General features: G+C 45.0%; 1 protein-coding gene across 1 annotated transcript in view; it reads right to left on the reverse strand.

Moving 5' to 3' along the window:
- The window catches only part of VTCN1 (V-set domain containing T cell activation inhibitor 1), a 52611-nt gene that overhangs the window by 10976 nt on the left and 20681 nt on the right, over positions 1 to 20954 (reverse strand). Inside the window, exons 2-3 of the mRNA XM_077293602.1 lie at positions 12003 to 12067; positions 11586 to 11933 (exon numbers count right to left, since the gene is read on the reverse strand). Of these exons, the coding sequence (XP_077149717.1) occupies positions 11586 to 11933; positions 12003 to 12067 (413 nt within the window). The remainder of the gene's footprint in view (positions 1 to 11585; positions 11934 to 12002; positions 12068 to 20954) is intronic.

A 20954-nucleotide genomic window follows, 5' to 3' on the forward strand; every position in this document is an offset into this window, starting at 1 on the left:
TGCTCTCACTGTTATTAGCGGCACCAGGTGTACGTTGATGGGAGCAGTAGTCCCATCATCCAACATAAGTGACCAGAGGTAACATTTTTACAGTGCCCTTTATTTGGTATTTTGTTCCCTGCTCTACCCCATGTTGTTGCATATCCTTTAATAAATATTACTATATAGCAATTTATTGGACACTGTTTCGTTTATTTTTTTTGCTTTTTTCCATGATTGTAATTTCCGAGTTGTCCGTCACATTGTCCATCTGGTATACACATAGTGATGGTTAAAAACACCCCTTTTATGATTAATTTATATGTATAACTTGCCTTGAGATTTGTGTCTTTAACCACTGCTTATACAGTAAAGAATCCATAGTCTCACTATATTTATCATCTATCTGTGTCTATAGCTGGAATCCAGCCATGTATATAGAAATCATTCCCCTCACAACAAGGCCATACTCCTGAAAGCATAACTATTCTCATAAAGAAAATGACATACCCCTGAAGCCACAGCCATACACCTGAAGCCAAAACCATACATCTCAAGTCACAGCCATACCTCTGAAGTCACAGCCATGCCCCTGAAGTCACAGCCATACCTCTGAAGTCACAGCCATGCCCCTGAAGCCACAGCCATACCTCTGAAGTCACGGCCATGCCCCTGAAGCCACAGCCATACCCCTGAAGTCACAGCCATGCCCCTGAAGTCACAGCCATGCCCCTGAAGTCACAGCCATGCCCCTGAAGTCACAGCCATACCTCTGAAGTCACAGCCATACCCCTGAAGTCACAGCTATACCCCTGGATCCACAGCCATACCCTTGAAGTCACAGCCATACCTCTGAAGTCACAGCCATGCCCCTGAAGCCACAGCCATGCCCCTGAAGTCACAGCCATACCCCTGAAGTCACAGCCATGCCCCTGAAACCACAGCCATGCCCCTGAAGTCACAGCCATACCCCTGAAGTCACAGCCATGCCCCTGAAGTCACAGCCATGCCCCTGAAGTCACAGCCATACCCCTGAAGTCACAGCCATGCCCCTGAAGTCACAGCCATGCCCCTGAAGCCACAGCCATACCTCTGAAGTCACAGCCATACCCCTGAAGCCACAGCCATGCCCCTGAAGCCACAGCCATACCTCTGAAGTCACAGCCATGCCCCTGAAGTCACAGCCATGCCCCTGAAGTCACAGCCATGCCTCTGAAGTCACAGCCATACCCCTGAAGTCACAGCCATACCCCTAAAGTCACAGCCATGCCCCTGAAGCCACAGCCATACCTCTGAAGTCACAGCCATGCCCCTGAAGCCAAAGCCATGCCCCTGAAGTCACAGCCATACCCCTAAAGTCACAGCCATGCCCCTGAAGTCACAGCCATACCTCTGAAGTCACAGCCATGCCCCTGAAGCCAAAGCCATACCTCTGAAGTCACAGCCATACCCCTAAAGTCACAGCCATGCCCCTGAAGTCACAGCCATACCTCTGAAGTCACAGCCATACCTCTGAAGTCACAGCAATACCTCTGTATTCACAGCCATGCCCCTGAAGTCACAGCCATGCCCCTGAAGTCACAGCAATACCTCTGAAGTCACAGCCATGCCCCTGAAGTCACAGCCATACCTCTGAAGTCACAGCAATACCTCTGAAGTCACAGCCATACCTCTGAAGTCACAGCCATGCCCCTGAAGTCAGAGCCGTGCTGTCACGAATCATTAAGGCATTAGCTTCACAGCAGTTCGGGTTCTGCTGATATTTAAATGTTGTTTATTTTCCTTTTGGTCCAGCAAGAGTTAATGTCTGTCTCTTGCTGGCTGGAAAGAAAAATATGTAGAATTGAGAGTCCTTAGTGGTTGATACCTTTTAATGGCTAACTGAAAAGATGGTGACAAATTGCAGCTTTCGAGACTACATACGTCTCTTCATCAGGCTAAGAATAAAAGAAATTCTGGATAATCACATATTTATGCACAACATGGCACAGAAAAAAAAACATGGATAAGATAGGTGACATGAAGCAGAATCACCATGAGTGATAAACAGTTATGCCCATAAATATTGGGCCAGTTCTTAGATAAGGAGTGTTTTATTGTCCTCTGATTGGGGTCTGGTTCTATTACGATGACCCCAAAGGTCTGAGGAGCAAATTCCTTAATTGATGTAAAAATACATAAATCCATGCGACACATTCATACCTGCACTGAGACTGTCACCAGTCGTCATCAGTTTATATTCCCAGACTCTTCTGTCTCTCTGAGATTTGAAGCTAAATTTTAATATCAGTAATTTCATGTCCATAATGTTATGATCAGACATACAGAAATGTATTGCCACAGGTAGATCCATTCTTTTTTCTCTTATTGTGTGGCGATGAGAGTTCATCCTTCTTCTCAGTTTTTGCCCTGTCTCCCCCACATACAGACCCCCAGTTGGACATTTAGTACATATAATTAGGTACACCACATTAGAAGTGACGCAGCTGAAAGTACCTGGGATCTTGTAGTCCTGATGTGAGTTGTGATCTTTATCTTGTCCGTGGTCATTATAAATGGAAGGTTTTACATTTTTTCTGGTTGCAAGGAAAGGTACCTGCAGCTGTTGGAGAGGACAGGGAGCTTCTGACAATGATGCTTCTTAGATTTGGGGGCTGCGTAAACCACAGTAGTGGGGGGTCTGGGAAAATGTATTGTAAGCGGGCATCTTTATGTAGTAAAGGTTGTAATTTCCGTGCAGCTCCCCTTAGCACCTCCAGATTTGGATTGTAGGTGACTACTAGAGGCACCCGGTTATTTTCTTCTTTAGCTTTGTAATGTAGCAGGTGATTCCTTGATATTCTGGTGGTTCTCGTAATTTGGTTTTGAATTGTTCTTGGATGGTAGCCCTGATTCAAAAAGGTCTTTCTGAGGCGACCAAGGTGTTCATCCCTGTCCATTGGGTTGGAACATATACGATTGTATCTGATGGCTTAGCTGTAGACTATAGAGTTTTTATGTGTTTTGGATGGGAACTGTCCCATTTAAGGTATGTTGGACCGTCGATTGGCTTCTGATACAGGGATGTCTCTATTTCATTGTTCTGCAGCTTAATGATGGTGTCCAAAAAGTTAATTTCAGTGCAGGAGTAGTTGAGTGTCAAGTTGATGGTCGGATGAAATTGATTAAACAGTTCATGGAACATCTTTAGCTGTGGCTCAGACTCCGTCCAGATGATTAAAATATCATCAATGTAACGGCGATAGGCCTGATGGGACATGAGGACAAAAAAGTCACATTCAAGGATGACCATGAAAAGATTTGCATACTGTGGGGCCATTTTACTTCCCATTGCTGTGCCAGTCTCCTGTAGATAGATCTTCTTGTCAAATTCAAAGTAATTGTGGGTGAGGATGAATTTTATAAGTTTCACCACAGACTCTGCATCAGTCCCTGTGTTTTCCAGGAAGAGTTTGCAGGCATTTAATCCATCCTGGTGTGGGATATTGGAGTACAAAGATTCCTCATCCATGGTGGCCAGGATGGTTCCTTCTGGTAGAGGACCTATTGCTGATAGTTTATTCAATAGGTCAGTTGTGTCCTGAATGAAGCTGGGTGTGTCCTTTACCAGGGGTTTAAGAACACCCTCTACCCATCCAGATACCTGCTCAGTAAGGTGCCCACACATGAAATAATTGGTCTTCCTGGATTTCCAGACTTGTGGATTTTGGGAAGGATGTAGAATGTCCCTGTTCTTGGACTTTCTGGTATCAGGTCATTGGCTCTTATGGATTCGTCGGGCAGACAAGATACCCAGGAATTAGGGTTAGGGGTGTTTTGGGGTTAGGGTTTTGATTAGAGTTATGGATTGGGTTGGGATTATCATTAGGGGTGTGTTGGGGTTAGGGTTGGAGTTCGAATTGGGGGGTTTCCACTGTTTAGGTACATCAGGGGGTCTGCAAACACGACAGCCAATTTTGCATTCAAAAAGTCAATTGGTCCTCCCTCCCTTCTGAGCTCTGCCGTGCGCCCAAACAGTGGTTTACCCCCACATATGGGGTATCAGCATACTCAGGACTGATTGGGCAACAACTTTTGGGGTCCAGTTTCTCCTGTTACCTTTGGGAAAATAATAATAAATTAGGGGCTAAAAAATCATTTTTGTGGTGAAAAAAATGATTTTTTTATTTTCACGGCTCTGCGTCAAACTTCTGTGAAGCAGTTGGGCGTTCAAAATGCTCACCACATATCTAGATAAGTTCCTTGGGGGGTCTAGTTTCCAAAATAGGGTCACTTGTGGGGGTTTCTACTGTTTAGGTACATAAGGGGCTCTGAAAACGCAACATGACACCCGCAGACCATTCCATCAAAGTCTGCATTTTGAAACGTCACTACTTCCCTTCCGAGCCCCGATGCGTGCCCAAACAGTAGACCCCCCCATATATGGGGTATCAGTGTACTCAGGATAAACTGGCAACACATTTTGGGGTCCAATTTCTACTGTTACCCTTGAGAAAAAAAAAATTGTGAGCTAAAAAATCATTTTTGAGGAAAAGAAAAGGATTTTTTTTTTTCACATCCGGGCGTTATAAACTTCTGTGAAGCACTTGGGGGTTCAAAGTGCTCACCACACATCTAGATAAGTTCCTTAAGGGGTCTAGTTTCCAAAATGGTGTCACTTGTGGGGGGTTTCCACTGTTTAGGCACATTAGGGGCTCTCCAAACGTGACATGGCGTCCGATCTCAATTCCAGCCAATTCTACATTGAAAAAGTCAAGCGGAACTCCTTCTCTTCCAAGCTCTGCGGTGCGCCCAAACAGTGGTTTACCTCCACATATGGGGTATCGACGTACTCAGGAGAAATTGCACAACAACTGTTGGGTCTAACTTCTCCTGTTACCCTTGTGAAAATAAAAATTTTGGGGCGAAAAGATCATTTTTGTAGAAAAAATGCGATTTTTTATTTTCAAGGCTCTACATTATAAACTTCTGTGAAGCACCTGGGGGTTTAAAGTGCTCACCACACATCTAGATAAGTTCCTTAATGGGTCTAGTTTCTAAAATGGTGTCACTTGTGGGGGGTTTCCACTGTTTAGGCACATTAGGGGCTCTCCAAACGCAACATGGCGTCCGATCTCAATTCCAGCCAATTCTGCATTGAAAAAGTCAAATGGCGCTCCTTCCCTTCCGAGCTCTGTGGTGCGCCCAAACAGTGGTTTACCCCCACATATGGGGTATCCGCGTATTCAGGAGAACTTGCACAACAAATTTTGTGGTTTATTTTCTCTTTTTACCCTTGTAAAAATAAAAAAAATTGGTTCTGACTAAAATGTTTGCAAAAAAAGTTAAATGTTCATTTTTTCTTTCCACATTGTTTCAGTTGCTGTGAAGCACGTAAAGGGTTAATAAACTTCTTGAATGTGGTTTTGAGCACCTTGATGGGTGCAGTTTTTAGAATGGTGTCAAGTTTGGGTATTTTCTGTCATGTACACCCCTCAAAGTGACTTTAAATGTGAGGTGATCCCTAAAAAAAATTGTTTTGTAAATTTTGTTGTAAAAATGAGAAATCACTGGTCAACTTTTAACCCTTACAACTTCCTAAGAAAAAAAATGTTGTTTCCAAAATTGTGCTGATGTAAAGTAGACATGTGGGAAATGTTACTTTTATTTACTATTTTTTGTGACATATCTCTCTGATTTAAGGGCATAAAAATTCAAAGTTTGAAAATTGCAAAATTTTAATTTTTTTTGCCATATTTCCGCTTTTTTCATAACTAATCGCAAATTAACATTGAAGAAATGTTGCCAGTTGCCACTAACATGAAGTACGATATGTCACGAAAAAACATTCTCAGAATCAGGATCCATTAAAGCGTTCCAGAGTTATAACCTCATAAAGGGACAGTGGTCAGAATTGTAAAAATTGGCTCGGTCATTAAGTACCAAATTGGCTCTGTCACTAAGGGGTTAAACTCTGTCCATCTCACACCAAAACTGGTACTCCATCACAAAAGCCACATTCCTCTGGTCGTGTGGAGGAAGACCACCAGGGTGTGGACATTTCCTCCACTTTTACATCTCCGTTTACCATTTCTGCGGAAATCGTGGTAGGTGGTAAAACTGAGACTATTCCTGTTCTTGTGGATTTTGGAGCTGGAGTCAGTTTGGTGGATTCTCACTTTGCTAAGACCTATGATCTGATCATCGGTAGATCGCTAGTGAGATCCATTCCTATATGAGCTATTGACTCTGTTCCTCTCAGCCAGAAGAGTTTGATCCAAGTCGCACATAATGAGAACTTGCGCATAGGGAATCTTCAGAAGAAGAAGAAGAGTTCCTGTCATGCTACGTCTTGGAGGGTCTGCCTGCTCCTATCGTCTTAGGCCTTCCCTGGATGAGAAAACACAATCCGGTCATGGATTGGCGGTCCAGAGAAGTAGTCAGCTGGAGCAAGTTTTGTAAAACCTGTTGCCTGGGAGCTACAATCTCTGCCGTCCTTCTTAAATCTAACCCTTCTTCTCAGGTGGAGGCAGCGAAAATGCTACCGGGGAATAGGGGTAAGACTCAACCCTCAACACAAGTAAACTCTGAATCTTGGTGTTCTCCTGGAAAATGTGGTCGGAGAAGGGTGGTGGTTCCTTCTGAGTATACTGAGGGCACAGCGGTACTCCTGAGGACACAGTGGTACACCTGAGGACACAGTGGTACACCTGAGGACACAGTAGTACTCCTGAGGACACAGTGGTACACCTGAGGACACAGTGGTACACCTGAGGACACAGCGGTACTCCTGAGGACACAGTACACCTGAGGACACAGTAGTACTCCTGAGGACACAGCGGTACTCCTGAGGACACAGCGGTACTCCTGAGGACACAGCGGTACTCCTGAGGACACAGCGGTACTCCTGAGGACACAGAGGTACTCCAGAGGACACACCGGTACTCCTGAAGACACAGTGGTACACCTGAGGACACAGTGGTACACCTGAGGAGACAGTAGTACTCCTGAGGACACAGCGGTACTCCAGAGGACACAGAGGTACTCCAGAGGACACAGCGGTACTCCTGAGGACACAGCGGTACTACACAGTGGTACTCCTGAAGACACAGCGGTACTCCTGAGGACTTAGCGGTACTCCAGAGGACACAGCGGTACTCCAGAGGACACAGCGGTACTCCAGAGGACACAGCGGTACTCCAGAGGACACAGCGGTACTCCAGAGGACACAGCGGTACTCCTGAGGACACAGCGGTACTACACAGTGGTACTCCTGAAGACACAGCGGTACTCCTGAGGACACAGCGGTACTCCAGAAGACACAGCGGTACTCCAGAAGACATAGCGGTACTCCAGAGGACACAGCGGTACTCCAGAGGACACAGAGGTACTCCAGAGGACACAGAGGTACTCCAGAGGACACAGAGGTACTCCTGAAGACACAGCGGTACTCCTGAGGACACAGCGATACTACAAAGTGGTACTACTGAAGACACAGCGGTACTCCAGAGGACACAGCGGTACTCCAGAGGACACAGCGGTACTACACAGTGGTACTCCTGAAGACACAGTGGTACTCCTGAAGACACAGCGGTACTCCTGAGGACTTAGCGGTACTCCAGAGGACACAGCGGTACTCCAGAGGACACAGCGGTATTCCAGAGGACACAGCGGTACTCCAGAGGACACAGCGGTACTCCTGAAGACACAGCGGTACTCCTGAGGACACAGCGGTACTACACAGTGGTACTCCTGAAGACACAGCGGTACTCCTGAAGACACAGCGGTACTCCTGAGGACACAGCGGTACTCCAGAGGACACAGCGGTACTCCAGAGGACACAGCGGTACTCCAGAGGACACAGAGGTACTCCAGAGGACACAGAGGTACTCCTGAAGACACAGCGGTACTCCTGAGGACACAGCGGTACTACACAGTGGTACTACTGAAGACACAGCGGTACTCCAGAGGACACAGCGGTACTCCTGAGGACACAGCGGTACTCCTGAGGACACAGCGGTACTCCTGAGGACACAGCGGTACTCCAGAGGACACAGCGGTACTCCAGAGGACACACCGGTACTCCTGAAGACACAGTGGTACACCTGAGGACACAGTGGTACACCTGAGGAGACAGTAGTACTCCTGAGGACACAGCGGTACTCCAGAGGACACAGAGGTACTCCAGAGGACACAGCGGTACTCCTGAGGACACAGCGGTACTCCTGAAGACACAGCGGTACTCCTGAAGACACAGCGGTACTCCTGAGGACACAGCGGTACTCCAGAGGACACAGCGGTACTCCTGAAGACACAGCGGTACTACACAGTGGTACTCCTGAAGACACAGCGGTACTCCTGAGGACACAGCGGTACTCCTGAGGACACAGTGGTACTCCTGAGGATACAGTGGTACTCCTGAGGATACAGCGGTACTCCTGAGGATACAGCGGTACTCCTGAGGACACAGCGGTACTACACAGTGGTACTCCTGAAGACACAGCGGTACTCCAGAGGACACAGAGGTACTCCAGAGGACACAGCAGTACTCCAGAGGACACAGCGGTACTCCAGAGGACACAGCGGTACTCCTGAGGACACAGTGGTACTCCTGAAGACACAGCGGTACTCCTGAGGACACAGTGGTACTCCTGAGGACACAGTGGTACACCTGAGGACACAGTGGTACACCTGAGGACACAGTGGTACTCCTGAGGATACAGTGGTACTCCTGAGGATACAGCGGTACTCCTGAGGACACAGCGGTACTACACAGTGGTACTCCTGAAGACACAGCGGTACTCCAGAGGACACAGAGGTACTCCAGAGGACACAGCAGTACTCCAGAGGACACAGCGGTACTCCAGAGGACACAGCGGTACTCCAGAGGACACAGCGGTACTCCTGAGGACACAGCGGTACTCCTGAAGACACAGCGGTACTCCTGAGGACACAGCGGTACTCCTGAGGACACAGCGGTACTCCTGAGGACACAGTGGTACTCCTGAAGACACAGCGGTACTCCTGAAGACACAGCGGTACTCCTGAGGACACAGCGGTACTCCAGAGGACACAGCGGTACTCCAGAGGACACAGCGGTACTCCAGAGGACACAGCGGTACTCCAGAGGACACAGAGGTATTTCAGAGGACACAGAGGTACTCCAGAGGACACAGAGGTACTCCTGAAGACACAGCGGTACTCCTGAGGACACAGCGGTACTACACAGTGGTACTACTGAAGACACAGCGGTACTCCAGAGGACACAGCGGTACTCCAGAGGACACAGCGGTACTCCAGAGGACACAGCGGTACTCCTGAAGACACAGCGGTACTACACAGTGGTACTCCTGAGGATACAGTGGTACTCCTGAGGATACAGCGGTACTCCTGAGGACACAGCGGTACTACACAGTGGTACTCCTGAAGACACAGCGGTACTCCAGAGGACACAGAGGTACTCCAGAGGACACAGCAGTAATCCAGAGGACACAGCGGTACTCCAGAGGACACAGCGGTACTCCTGAGGACACAGCGGTACTCCTGAAGACACAGCGGTACTCCTGAGGACACAGCGGTACTCCTGAGGACACAGCGGTACTCCTGAGGACACAGCGGTACTCCTGAGGACACAGCGGTACTCCTGAGGACAAAGCGGTACTCCTGAGGACACAGCGGTACTCCTGAGGACAAAGCAGTACTCCTGAGGACACAGCGGTACTCCAGAGGACACAGCGGTACTCCAGAGGACACAGCGGTACTCCTGAAGACACAGCGGTACTCCTGAGGACACAGCGGTACTACACAGTGGTACTCCTGAAGACACAGCGGTACTCCTGAAGACACAGCGGTACTCCTGAGGACACAGCGGTACTCCTGAGGACACAGCGGTACTCCTGAGGACACAGCGGTACTCCTGAAGACACAGCGGTACTCCTGAGGACACAGCGGTACTACACAGTGGTACTCCTGAAGACACAGCGGTACTCCTGAAGACACAGCGGTACTCCTGAGGACACAGCGGTACTCCTGAGGACACAGCGGTACTCCTGAGGACACAGCGGTACTCCTGAGGACACAGCGGTACTCCAGAGGACACAGCGGTACTCCAGAGGACACAGCGGTACTCCAGAGGACACAGCGGTACTCCAGAGGACACAGAGGTACTCCAGAGGACACAGAGGTACTCCAGAGGACACAGAGGTACTCCTGAAGACACAGCGGTACTCCTGAGGACACAGCGGTACTACACAGTGGTACTACTGAAGACACAGCGGTACTCCTGAAGACACAGCGGTACTCCTGAAGACACAGCGGTACTCCAGAGGACACAGCGGTACTCCAGAGGACACAGAGGTACTCCAGAGGACACAGAGGTACTCCTGAAGACACAGCGGTACTCCTGAGGACACAGCGGTACTCCTGAAGACACAGCGGTACTCCTGAGGACACAGCGGTACTACACAGTGGTACTCCTGAAGACACAGCGGTACTCCTGAAGACACAGCGGTACTCCTGAAGACACAGCGGTACTCCTGAAGACACAGCGGTACTCCAGAGGACACAGAGGTACTCCAGAGGACACAGAGGTACTCCAGAGGACACAGAGGTACTCCTGAAGACACAGCGGTACTCCTGAGGACACAGCGGTACTACACAGTGGTACTACTGAAGACACAGCGGTACTCCAGAGGACACAGCGGTACTCCAGAGGACACAGCGGTACTCCAGAGGACACAGCGGTACTCCAGAGGACACAGCGGTACTCCACAGGACACAGCGGTACTACACAGTGGTACTCCTGAAGACACAGCGGTACTCCTGAGGACACAGCGGTACTCCTGAGGACACAGTGGTACACCTGAGGACAAAGTGGTACTCCTGAGGATACAGTGGTACTCCTGAGGATACAGCGGTACTCCTGAGGATACAGCGGTACTCCTGAGGACACAGCGGTACTACACAGTGGTACTCCTGAAGACACAGCGGTACTCCAGAGGACACAGCGGTACTCCTGAGGACACAGCGGTACTCCTGAGGACACAGCAGTATTCCTGAAGACACAGCGGTACTCCTGAGGACACAGAGGTACTCCTGAGGACACAGCGGTACTACACAGTGGTACTACTGAAGACACAGCGGTACTCCAGAGGACACAGCGGTACTCCAGAGGACACAGTGGTACACCTGAGGACACAGTGGTACTCCTGAGGATACAGTGGTACTCCTGAGGATACAGCGGTACTCCTGAGGACACAGCGGTACTACACAGTGGTACTCCTGAAGACACAGCGGTACTCCAGAGGACACAGAGGTACTCCAGAGGACACAGCAGTACTCCAGAGGACACAGCGGTACTCCAGAGGACACAGCGGTACTCCTGAGGACACAGCGGTACTCCTGAGGACACAGCGGTACTCCTGAAGACACAGCGGTACTCCTGAGGACACAGCGGTACTACACAGTGGTACTCCTGAAGACACAGCGGTACTCCTGAGGACACAGCGGTACTCCTGAGGACACAGCGGTACTCCTGAGGACACAGCTATACTGCTGGAGACACAGCTATACTACTGAAGTAAAAAAGATATTCCCCTGTAGACCCCCTCTACTTTTATGTCACTCACCTCCTACATTGAGACTCAGCATGTTATCGCCCTTCCCATTGGAATTGGTGATGGTACACGTGTAGACTCCAGAGTCCGCCACCGTCAAGCCGCTTATCATCAGAGAGGCATTTCCCACCGATAGCTCATTAAGGAAGAGTGAGGTCCGACTTTGGTACTTTGAGTTCTGGTCCGACAGTGATATTTTACCATTCTCATATTTGTACACAACTCCAGTGTCTCCCACCTTCTCCCACAGGACATCACTAGATTGCTTCACGTCTGGGGGGAAAGAGCAGCTGAGAAGAACGTTCCCACTGATCTGTCCAACGGCGTTGGCAGTCGTCACATCGTTAGTGCTGCTGTTACCTGGAGGAGTGAATGGAGGATGAGCTTCACATCATACAAAGTTATCGGATGGGTGAGGAAACATCTTACCTGCAACACTGAGGCCGATGATAAGGGCAATGGCCGCAACAAGGAGGATTATTATCACAATCATGCTGCAAGGAAGAAAGGCAGAGTCAGTGCAAACGGGCAGAGATCCATCAAAATCCCCCCAGCCAAGGACCTTCACCTGTACAAGGTCATTGCTCTCTCACACTTTATCACCAGTATGTGGACACGTTGTTGTTACATTGCATTCTGCACTTGGGTACAATGGGCTAGTGCCATTATTTTTTGCACTTTAACAACTTAGATTTGTCACTCATTACATTAGCACATTATTATTTCTAGCATTTGGCACTTTAGGGGTTATTTCACCCCCTCTGGGTTTCACTCTGGCAGAATATAGGGAATATTCGTTATTTTTTCGCCGCGCTACATAATTTACATAATTGCACACACTATGCGATTTCTCTTTTCTTCTTGTTTTCGGTAAATCATGGAGGTGGTATAGTTACCTTTAGTTCAATGGCCGCTCCTATGGTCTTCAACAAAATGGCTGCCGATGGTGCCACGCGCGCCTTGACTCCATCACGTCTTCACCTACTCGGTGGCTATCAGTTCCTGCGGAGTGCGCATGTCCTATGATGACACTGGACGGGATTCCGCCCACATTCCGCGCACGCCGTTTGTGTCCGGGACACGTGCGCCATCTTCACCTCCGGTATAGCTCCATTTAAGCCTGAGAGATCTTACTACACATCCCCTTCTGAAAAAGCTGGACCGCGAAACGCGCGTCAAGGGGCTTCTGGGAAGCGGTGTGGGTCACTCTTCACTATGGGTAAGCATGGAGACTTCACTACTGTTCCGCTTGGCTAGTAATAGCGACTTGTTCCCATATACTAAATAACGGTGTTTGACCAAGCCGTAAATTCTGTATGATATCATCACAATCATGACTGTGCCCCTGAGGGATATATCCGACCCCCCACTCCTTCCCTAGATATCCCCAGTGTTCCTTTACCTCCTGTGTTTTGGATTTTCATTATTGTGTTGATTGAATTTATTTGTACACATGACTTGTTTCAATAAAATATACTTTTTATCATGATTGCTGGGACATTGTGTATACTCCATTACTTTGTTTATACTTCACCTACAGAACAGACCAAAAGTTTGCACACACCTTCTCATTTACAGATTTTCTGTATTTTCATGACTATGAAAATTGTACATTCACACTGAAGGCATCAAAACTACGAATTAACACATGTTGAATTATATACTTAACAAAAAAGTGTGAAACAACTGAAAATATGTCTTATATTCTAGGTTCTTCACAGTAGCCACCTTTTGCTTTGATGACTGCTTTGCACACTCTTGGCATTCTCTTGATGAGCTTCTAGAGGTAGTCACCGGGAATGGTCTTCCAACAATCTTGAAGGAGTTCCCAGAGATGCTTAGCACTTGTTGGCCCTTTTGCCTTCTCTCTGCGGTCCAGCTCACCCCAAACCATCTCGATTGGGTTCAGGTCTGGTGACTGTGGAGGCCAGGTCATCTGGCGTAGCACCCCATCACTCTCCTTCTTGGTCAAATAGCCCTTACACAGCCTGGAGGTGTGTTTGGGGTCATTGTCCTGTTGAAAAATAAATGATGGTCCAACTGAACGCAAACCGGATGGAATAGCATGCTGCTGCAAGATGCTGTGGTAGCCATGCTGGTTCAGTATGCCTTCAATTTTGAATAAATCCCCAACAGTTTCACCAGCAAAGCCCCCCACACCATCACACCTCCTCCTCCATGCTTCACGGTGGGAACCAGGCATGTAGAGTCCATCCGTTCACCTTTTCTGCGTCGTACAAAGACACGGTGGTTGGAACCAAAGATCTCAAATTTGGACTCATCAGACCAAAGCACAGATTTCCACTGGTCTAATGTCCATTCCTTGTGTTCTTTAGCCCAAACAAGTGTCTCCTGCTTGTTGCCTGTCCTTAGCAGTGGTTTCCTAGCAGCTATTTTACCATGAAGGCCTGCTGCACAAAGTCTCCTCTTAACAGTTGTTGTAGAGATGTGTCTGCTGCTAGAACTCTGTGTGGCATTGACCTGGTCTCTAATCTGAGCTGCTGTTAACCTGCGATTTCTGAGGCTGGTGACTCGGATAAACTTATCCTCAGAAGCAGAGGTGACTCTTGTTCTTCCTTTCCTGGGGCGGTCCTCATGTGAGCCAGTTTCTTTGTAGCGCTTGATGGTTTTTGCCACTGCACTTGGGAACACTTCCAAAGTTTTCCCAATTTTTCGGACTGACTGACCTTCATTTCTTAAAGTAATGATGGCCACTCGTTTTTCTTTACTTAGCTGCTTTTTTCTTGCCATAATACAAATTCTAACAGTCTATTCAGTAGGACTATCAGCTGTGTATCCACCAGACGTCTGCACAACACAACTGATGGTCCAAACCCCATTTATAAGGCAAGAAATCCCACTTATTACACCTGACAGGGCATACCTGTGAAGTGAAAACCATTCCCGGTGGCTACCTCTTGAAGGTCATCAAGAGAATGCCAAGAGTGTGCAAAGCAGTCATCAAAGCAAAAGGTGGCTACTGTGAAGAACCTAGAATATAAGACATAATTTCAGTTGTTTCACACTTTATTGTTAAGTATATAATTCCACATGTGTTAATTCATAGTTTTGATGCCTTCAGTGTGAATGTACAATTTTCACAGCCTTGAAAATACAGAAAGATCTTTAAACGAGAAGGTGTGTCCAAACTTTTGCTCTGTACTGTATACAAGACCTACTGCTAATACAACAGTACAGCATGTACCTACAGAGCAGCATTATGAGGGTATATTGGCGTATAGAGGGCAGTATTATAGTAGTTATATTCTTGTACATAGGAGCAGTATTATAGTAGTTATATTCTTGTACATATGAGCAGTATTATAGTAGCTATATTCTTGTACATAGGGGCAGTATTATAGTAGTTATATTCTTGTACATAGGAGCAGTATTATAGTAGTTATATTCTTGTACATAGGGGCAGTATTATAGTAGTTATATTCTTGTACATAGGGGCAGTATTATAGTAGTTATATTCTTGTACATAGGGGCAGTATTATAGTAGTTATATTCTTGTACATAGGAGCAGTATTATAGTAGTTATATTCTTGTACACAGGGGCAGTATTATAGTAGTTATATTCTTGTACATATGAGCAGTATTATAGTAGTTATATTCTTGTACATATGAGCAGTATTATAGTAGTTATATTCTTGTACATAGGAGCAGTATTATAGTAGTTATATTCTTGTACATAGGAGGCAGTATTATAGTAGTTATATTCTTGTACATAGGGGCAGTATTATAGTAGTTATATTCTTGTACATAGGAGGCAGTATTATAGTAGTTATATTCTTGTACACAGGGGCAGTATTATAGTAGTTATATTCTTGTACATAGGAGGCAGTATTATAGTAGTTATATTCTTGTACATATGAGCAGTATTATAGTAGTTATATTCTTGTACATAGGAGGCAGTATTATAGTAGTTATATTCTTGTACATAGGGGCAGTATTATAGTAGTTATATTCTTGTACATAGGGAGCAGTATTATAGTAGTTATATTCTTGTACATAGGAGCAGTATTATAGTAGTTATATTCTTGTACATAGGGGGCAGTATTATAGTAGTTATATTCTTGTACATAGCGGCAGTATTATAATAGTTATATTCTTGTACATAGGAGCAGTATTATAGTAGTTATATTCTTGTACATATGAGCAGTATTATAGTAGTTATATTCTTGTACATAGGGACAGTATTATAGTAGTTATATTCTTGTACATAGGAGCAGTATTATAGTAGTTATATTCTTGTACATAGGAGGCAGTATTATAGTAGTTATATTCTTGTACATAGGGGCAGTATTATAGTAGTTATATTCTTGTACATAGGAGGCAGTATTATAGTAGTTATATTCTTGTACACAGGGGCAGTATTATAGTAGTTATATTCTTGTACATAGGAGGCAGTATTATAGTAGTTATATTCTTGTACATATGAGCAGTATTATAGTAGTTATATTCTTGTACATAGGAGGCAGTATTATAGTAGTTATATTCTTGTACATAGGGGCAGTATTATAGTAGTTATATTCTTGTACATAGGAGCAGTATTATAGTAGTTATATTCTTGTACATAGGGGGCAGTATTATAGTAGTTATATTCTTGTACATAGCGGCAGTATTATAATAGTTATATTCTTGTACATAGGAGCAGTATTATAGTAGTTATATTCTTGTACATATGAGCAGTATTATAGTAGTTATATTCTTGTACATAGGGACAGTATTATAGTAGTTATATTCTTGTACATAGGAGCAGTATTATAGTAGTTATATTCTTGTACATAGGAGCAGTATTATAGTAGTTATATTCTTGTACATAGGAGCAGTATTATAGTAGTTATATTCTTGTACTTAGGGGCAGTATTATAGTAGTTATATTCTTGTACATAGGGGGCAGTATTATAGTAGTTATATTCTTGTACATAGGAGCAGTATTATAGTAGTTATATTCTTGTACTTAGGGGCAGTATTATAGTAGTTATATTCTTGTACATAGGGAGCAGTATTATAGTAGTTATATTCTTGTACATAGGGGCAGTATTATAGTAGTTATATTCTTGTACATAGAAGCAGTATTATAGTAGTTATATTCTTGTACATAGGGGCAGTATTATAGTAGTTATATTCTTGTATATAGGGGGCAGTATTATAGTAGTTATATTCTTGTACATAGGAGCAGTATTATAGTAGTTATATTCTTGTATATAGGGGCAGTATTATAGTAGTTATATTCTTGTACATAGGAGCAGTATTATAGTAGTTATATTATTGTACATAGGGGCAGTATTATAGTAGTTATATTCTTGTACATAGGAGCAGTATTATAGTAGTTATATTCTTGTACTTAGGGGCAGTATTATAGTAGTTATATTCTTGTACATAGGGAGCAGTATTATAGTAGTTATATTCTTGTACATAGGGAGCAGTATTATAGTAGTTATATTCTTGTACATAGGGGCAGTATTATAGTAGTTATATTCTTGTACATAGGGAGCAGTATTATAGTAGTTATATTCTTGTACATAGGAGCAGTATTATAGTAGTTATATTCTTGTACATAGGGGGCAGTATTATAGTAGTTATATTCTTGTACATAGCGGCAGTATTATAATAGTTATATTCTTGTACGTAGGAGGCAGTATTATAGTAGTTATATTCTTGTACATAGGGGCAGTATTATAGTAGTTATATTCTTGTACATAGGGGAAGCATTATAATAGTTATATTCTTGTACATAGAAGCAGTATTATAGTAGTTATATTCTTGCACATAGGGGCAGTATTATAGTAGTTATATTCTTGTATATAGGAGCAGTATTATAGTATTTATATTCTTGTATATAGGAGCAGTATTATAGTAGTTATATTCTTGTACTTAGGGGCAGTATTATAGTAGTTATATTCTTGTACATAGGGGCAGTATTATAGTAGTTATATTCTTTTACATAGGGGCAGTATTATAGTAGATATATTCTTGTACATAGGGGCAGTATTATAGTAGTTATATTCTTGTACATAGGGGCAGTATTATAGTATTTATATTCTTGTACATAGGGGCAGTATTATAGTAGTTATATTCTTGTACATAGGAGACAGTATTATAGTAGTTATATTCTTGTACATAGGAGCAGTATTATAGTAGTTATATTCTTGTACATAGGAGCAGTATTATAGTAGTTATATTCTTGTACATAGGGGCAGTATTATAGTAGTTATATTCTTGTACATAGGGGCAGTATTATAGTATTTATATTCTTGTACATAGGGGCAGTATTATAGTAGTTATATTCTTGTACATAGGAGACAGTATTATAGTAGTTATATTCTTGTACATAGGAGCAGTATTATAGTAGTTATATTCTTGTACATAGGAGCAGTATTATAGTAGTTATATTCTTGTACATAGGAGCAGCATTATAGTAGTTATATTCCTGTACATAGGAGCAGTATTATAGTAGTTATATTCTTGTACATAGGAGCAGTATTATAGTAGTTATATTCTTGTACATAGGGGCAGTATTATAGTAGTTATATTCTTGTACATAGGGAGCAGTATTATAGTAGTTATATTCTTGTACATAGGAGCAGTATTATAGTAGTTATATTCTTGTACATAGGGGCAGTATTATAGTAGTTATATTCTTGTACATAGGAGACAGTATTATAGTAGTTATATTCTTGTACACAGGAGCAGTATTATAGTAGTTATATTCCTGTACATAGGAGCAGTATTATAGTAGTTATATTCTTGTACATAGGAGGCAGTATTATAGTATTTATATTCTTGTATATAGGAGCAGTATTATAGTAGAAAAGAAAAAGCAACGAAGATCAGCTCACCTCCTCTCAGTCCCAGCGCACGGATCATGCAGTGCTGCAAGTAGTACGAAGGAAAAGCAGAAGTCCAGCGTGGGTGATGTCCATAAAAAATACCTTTTATTCCATTTTTGTTAAAAGCACATAAATCCAAAGTCCATCTTCATATCCATAGACACAATAACGGGTGATTCCTACCAGTGACAGTCACAGGCTTAAAGTGCATTAAAATCAAACGCGTTCCAACGGTCGTGCCGCCTTACTCATTGTGATAAAAGTAAAATGAAAGAGGGCTGCCATATAGGACTAGGCCCATTAGGTTACACCCCCTGATCTTGCAGACAACAGAAACAGGGCAACACCTACAGGTAATTAGTGAGTTTAACCTGAAATTTGCATGTACAAATACTATGGTTAGGGCAGGAGAAAGAAAAAAAAAACAAAAAAAAAAAAACACCATATATGCAAGAATTATAACTTATCATTCATAATAATTCATAAGATCCTGCCGGATATTCATGCCTAGGGGGGCTCTGGACTTAAGTTGATACATCCACCATATCTCTCTGTTGGTTATTTTTCTTTTTATATCGCCCCCTCGAAATGGGGCTTTAACCCTTTCAATCCCGCGGACCTCCAGTGAGCTGACGTCCCCATTGTGTTTATGGATGAAGTGTCTTATGGGTGATTTTATTCACGGCATCAGACAGGTGCCCCCGTATTCTCACCTTCAGGGGACCCCCTGTGCACCCCACATATTGCTGCTCACAGGTGGGGCCATTAATCACATACACCACATTGGAGGTGTTGCAGTTAATGTAGTGGTTAATTTTGTACGTCTTTTTAGTGACAGATGAGTGGAATTCCTTACTGGTCACCACTCACCATATATTTACAGCAGGTGCAGATATTGTGCCCACACTTGTAGGTGCCTTTAGTACTGAGCCAGTTTTCTTTCTCTTTTAACCGTTTGTCCTCACTAACAAAGAGGCTGGGGGATAAGATGTCGTTCAGACTAGGGGCTTTTTTAGCGATATAACGCACTGGTTTGGACAGGATTTGGTTCAGCTTTTTATCCTGGCTCAGCATAGGGATCCTTTTTCTGATGATATCAGTAATCTCTTTGAACTGAGGGCTGTATGTAGTGGTGAAGGTGATGTGCTCCTCACTGGACACACGGGTATATAGTATCCCGATCTATATCCTCCACAATAGTCTCCAGCTGGGGTAACCCCTAGGAGCCAGCCTGGCCTTCACCTCCCTCTTACTCCGCTGTATATAGTGGTGAAGGTGATGTGCTCCTCACTGGACACACGGGTATATAGTATCCGATCTATATCCTCCACAGTAGTCTCCAGCTGGGGTAACCCCTAGGAGCCAGCCTGGCCTTCACCTCCCTCTTACTCCGCTGTATGTAGTGGTGAAGGTGATGTGCTCCTCACTGGACACACGGGTATATAGTATCCGATCTATATCCTCCACAATAGTCTCCAGCTGGGGTAACCCCTAGGAGCCAGCCTGGCCTTCACCTCCCTCTTACTCCGCTGTATGTAGTGGTGAAGGTGATGTGCTCCTCACTGGACACGCGGGTATATAGTATCCCGATCTATATCCTCCACAATAGTCTCCAGCTGGGGTAACCCCTAGGAGCCAGCCTGGCCTTCACCTCCCTCTTACTCCGCTGTATGTAGTGGTGAAGGTGATGTGCTCCTCACTGGACACACGGGTATATAGTATCCCGATCTATATCCTCCACAATAGTCTCCAGCTGGGGTAACCCCTAGGAGCCAGCCTGGCCTTCACCTCCCTCTTACTCCGCTGTATATAGTGGTGAAGGTGATGTGCTCCTCACTGGACACACGGGTATATAGTATCCGATCTATATCCTCCACAGTAGTCTCCAGCTGGGGTAACCCCTAGGAGCCAGCCTGGCCTTCACCTCCCTCTTATTCCGCTGTATGTAGTGGTGAAGGTGATGTGCTCCTCACTGGACACACGGGTATATAGTATCCCGATCTATATCCTCCACAATAGTCTCCAGCTGGGGTAACCCCTAGGAGCCAGCCTGGCCTTCACCTCCCTCTTACTCCGCTGTATGTAGTGGTGAAGGTGATGTGCTCCTCACTGGACACGCGGGTATATAGTATCCCGATCTATATCCTCCACAATAGCCTCCAGCTGGGGTAACCCCTATGAGCCAGCCTGGCCTTCACCTCCCTCTTACTCCGCTGTATGTAGTGGTGAAGGTGACGTGCTCCTCACTGGACACACGGGTATATAGTATCCGATCTATATCCTCCACAATAGTCTCCAGCTGGGGTAACCCCTGTGAGCCAGCCTGGCCTTCACCTCCCTCTTACTCTGCTGTATGCAGTGGTGAAGGTGATGTGCTCCTCACTGGACACACGGGTATATAGTATCCCGATCTATATCCTCCACCATAGTCTCCAGCTGGGGTAACCCCTAGGAGCCAGCCTGGCCTTCACCTCCCTCTTACTCCGCTGTATGTAGTGGTGAAGGTGATGTGCTCCTCACTGGACACACGGGTATATAGTAT

Source organism: Ranitomeya variabilis, chromosome 3 (genome assembly GCF_051348905.1).
Source record: "Ranitomeya variabilis isolate aRanVar5 chromosome 3, aRanVar5.hap1, whole genome shotgun sequence".
NCBI lineage: Eukaryota > Metazoa > Chordata > Amphibia > Anura > Dendrobatidae > Ranitomeya > Ranitomeya variabilis.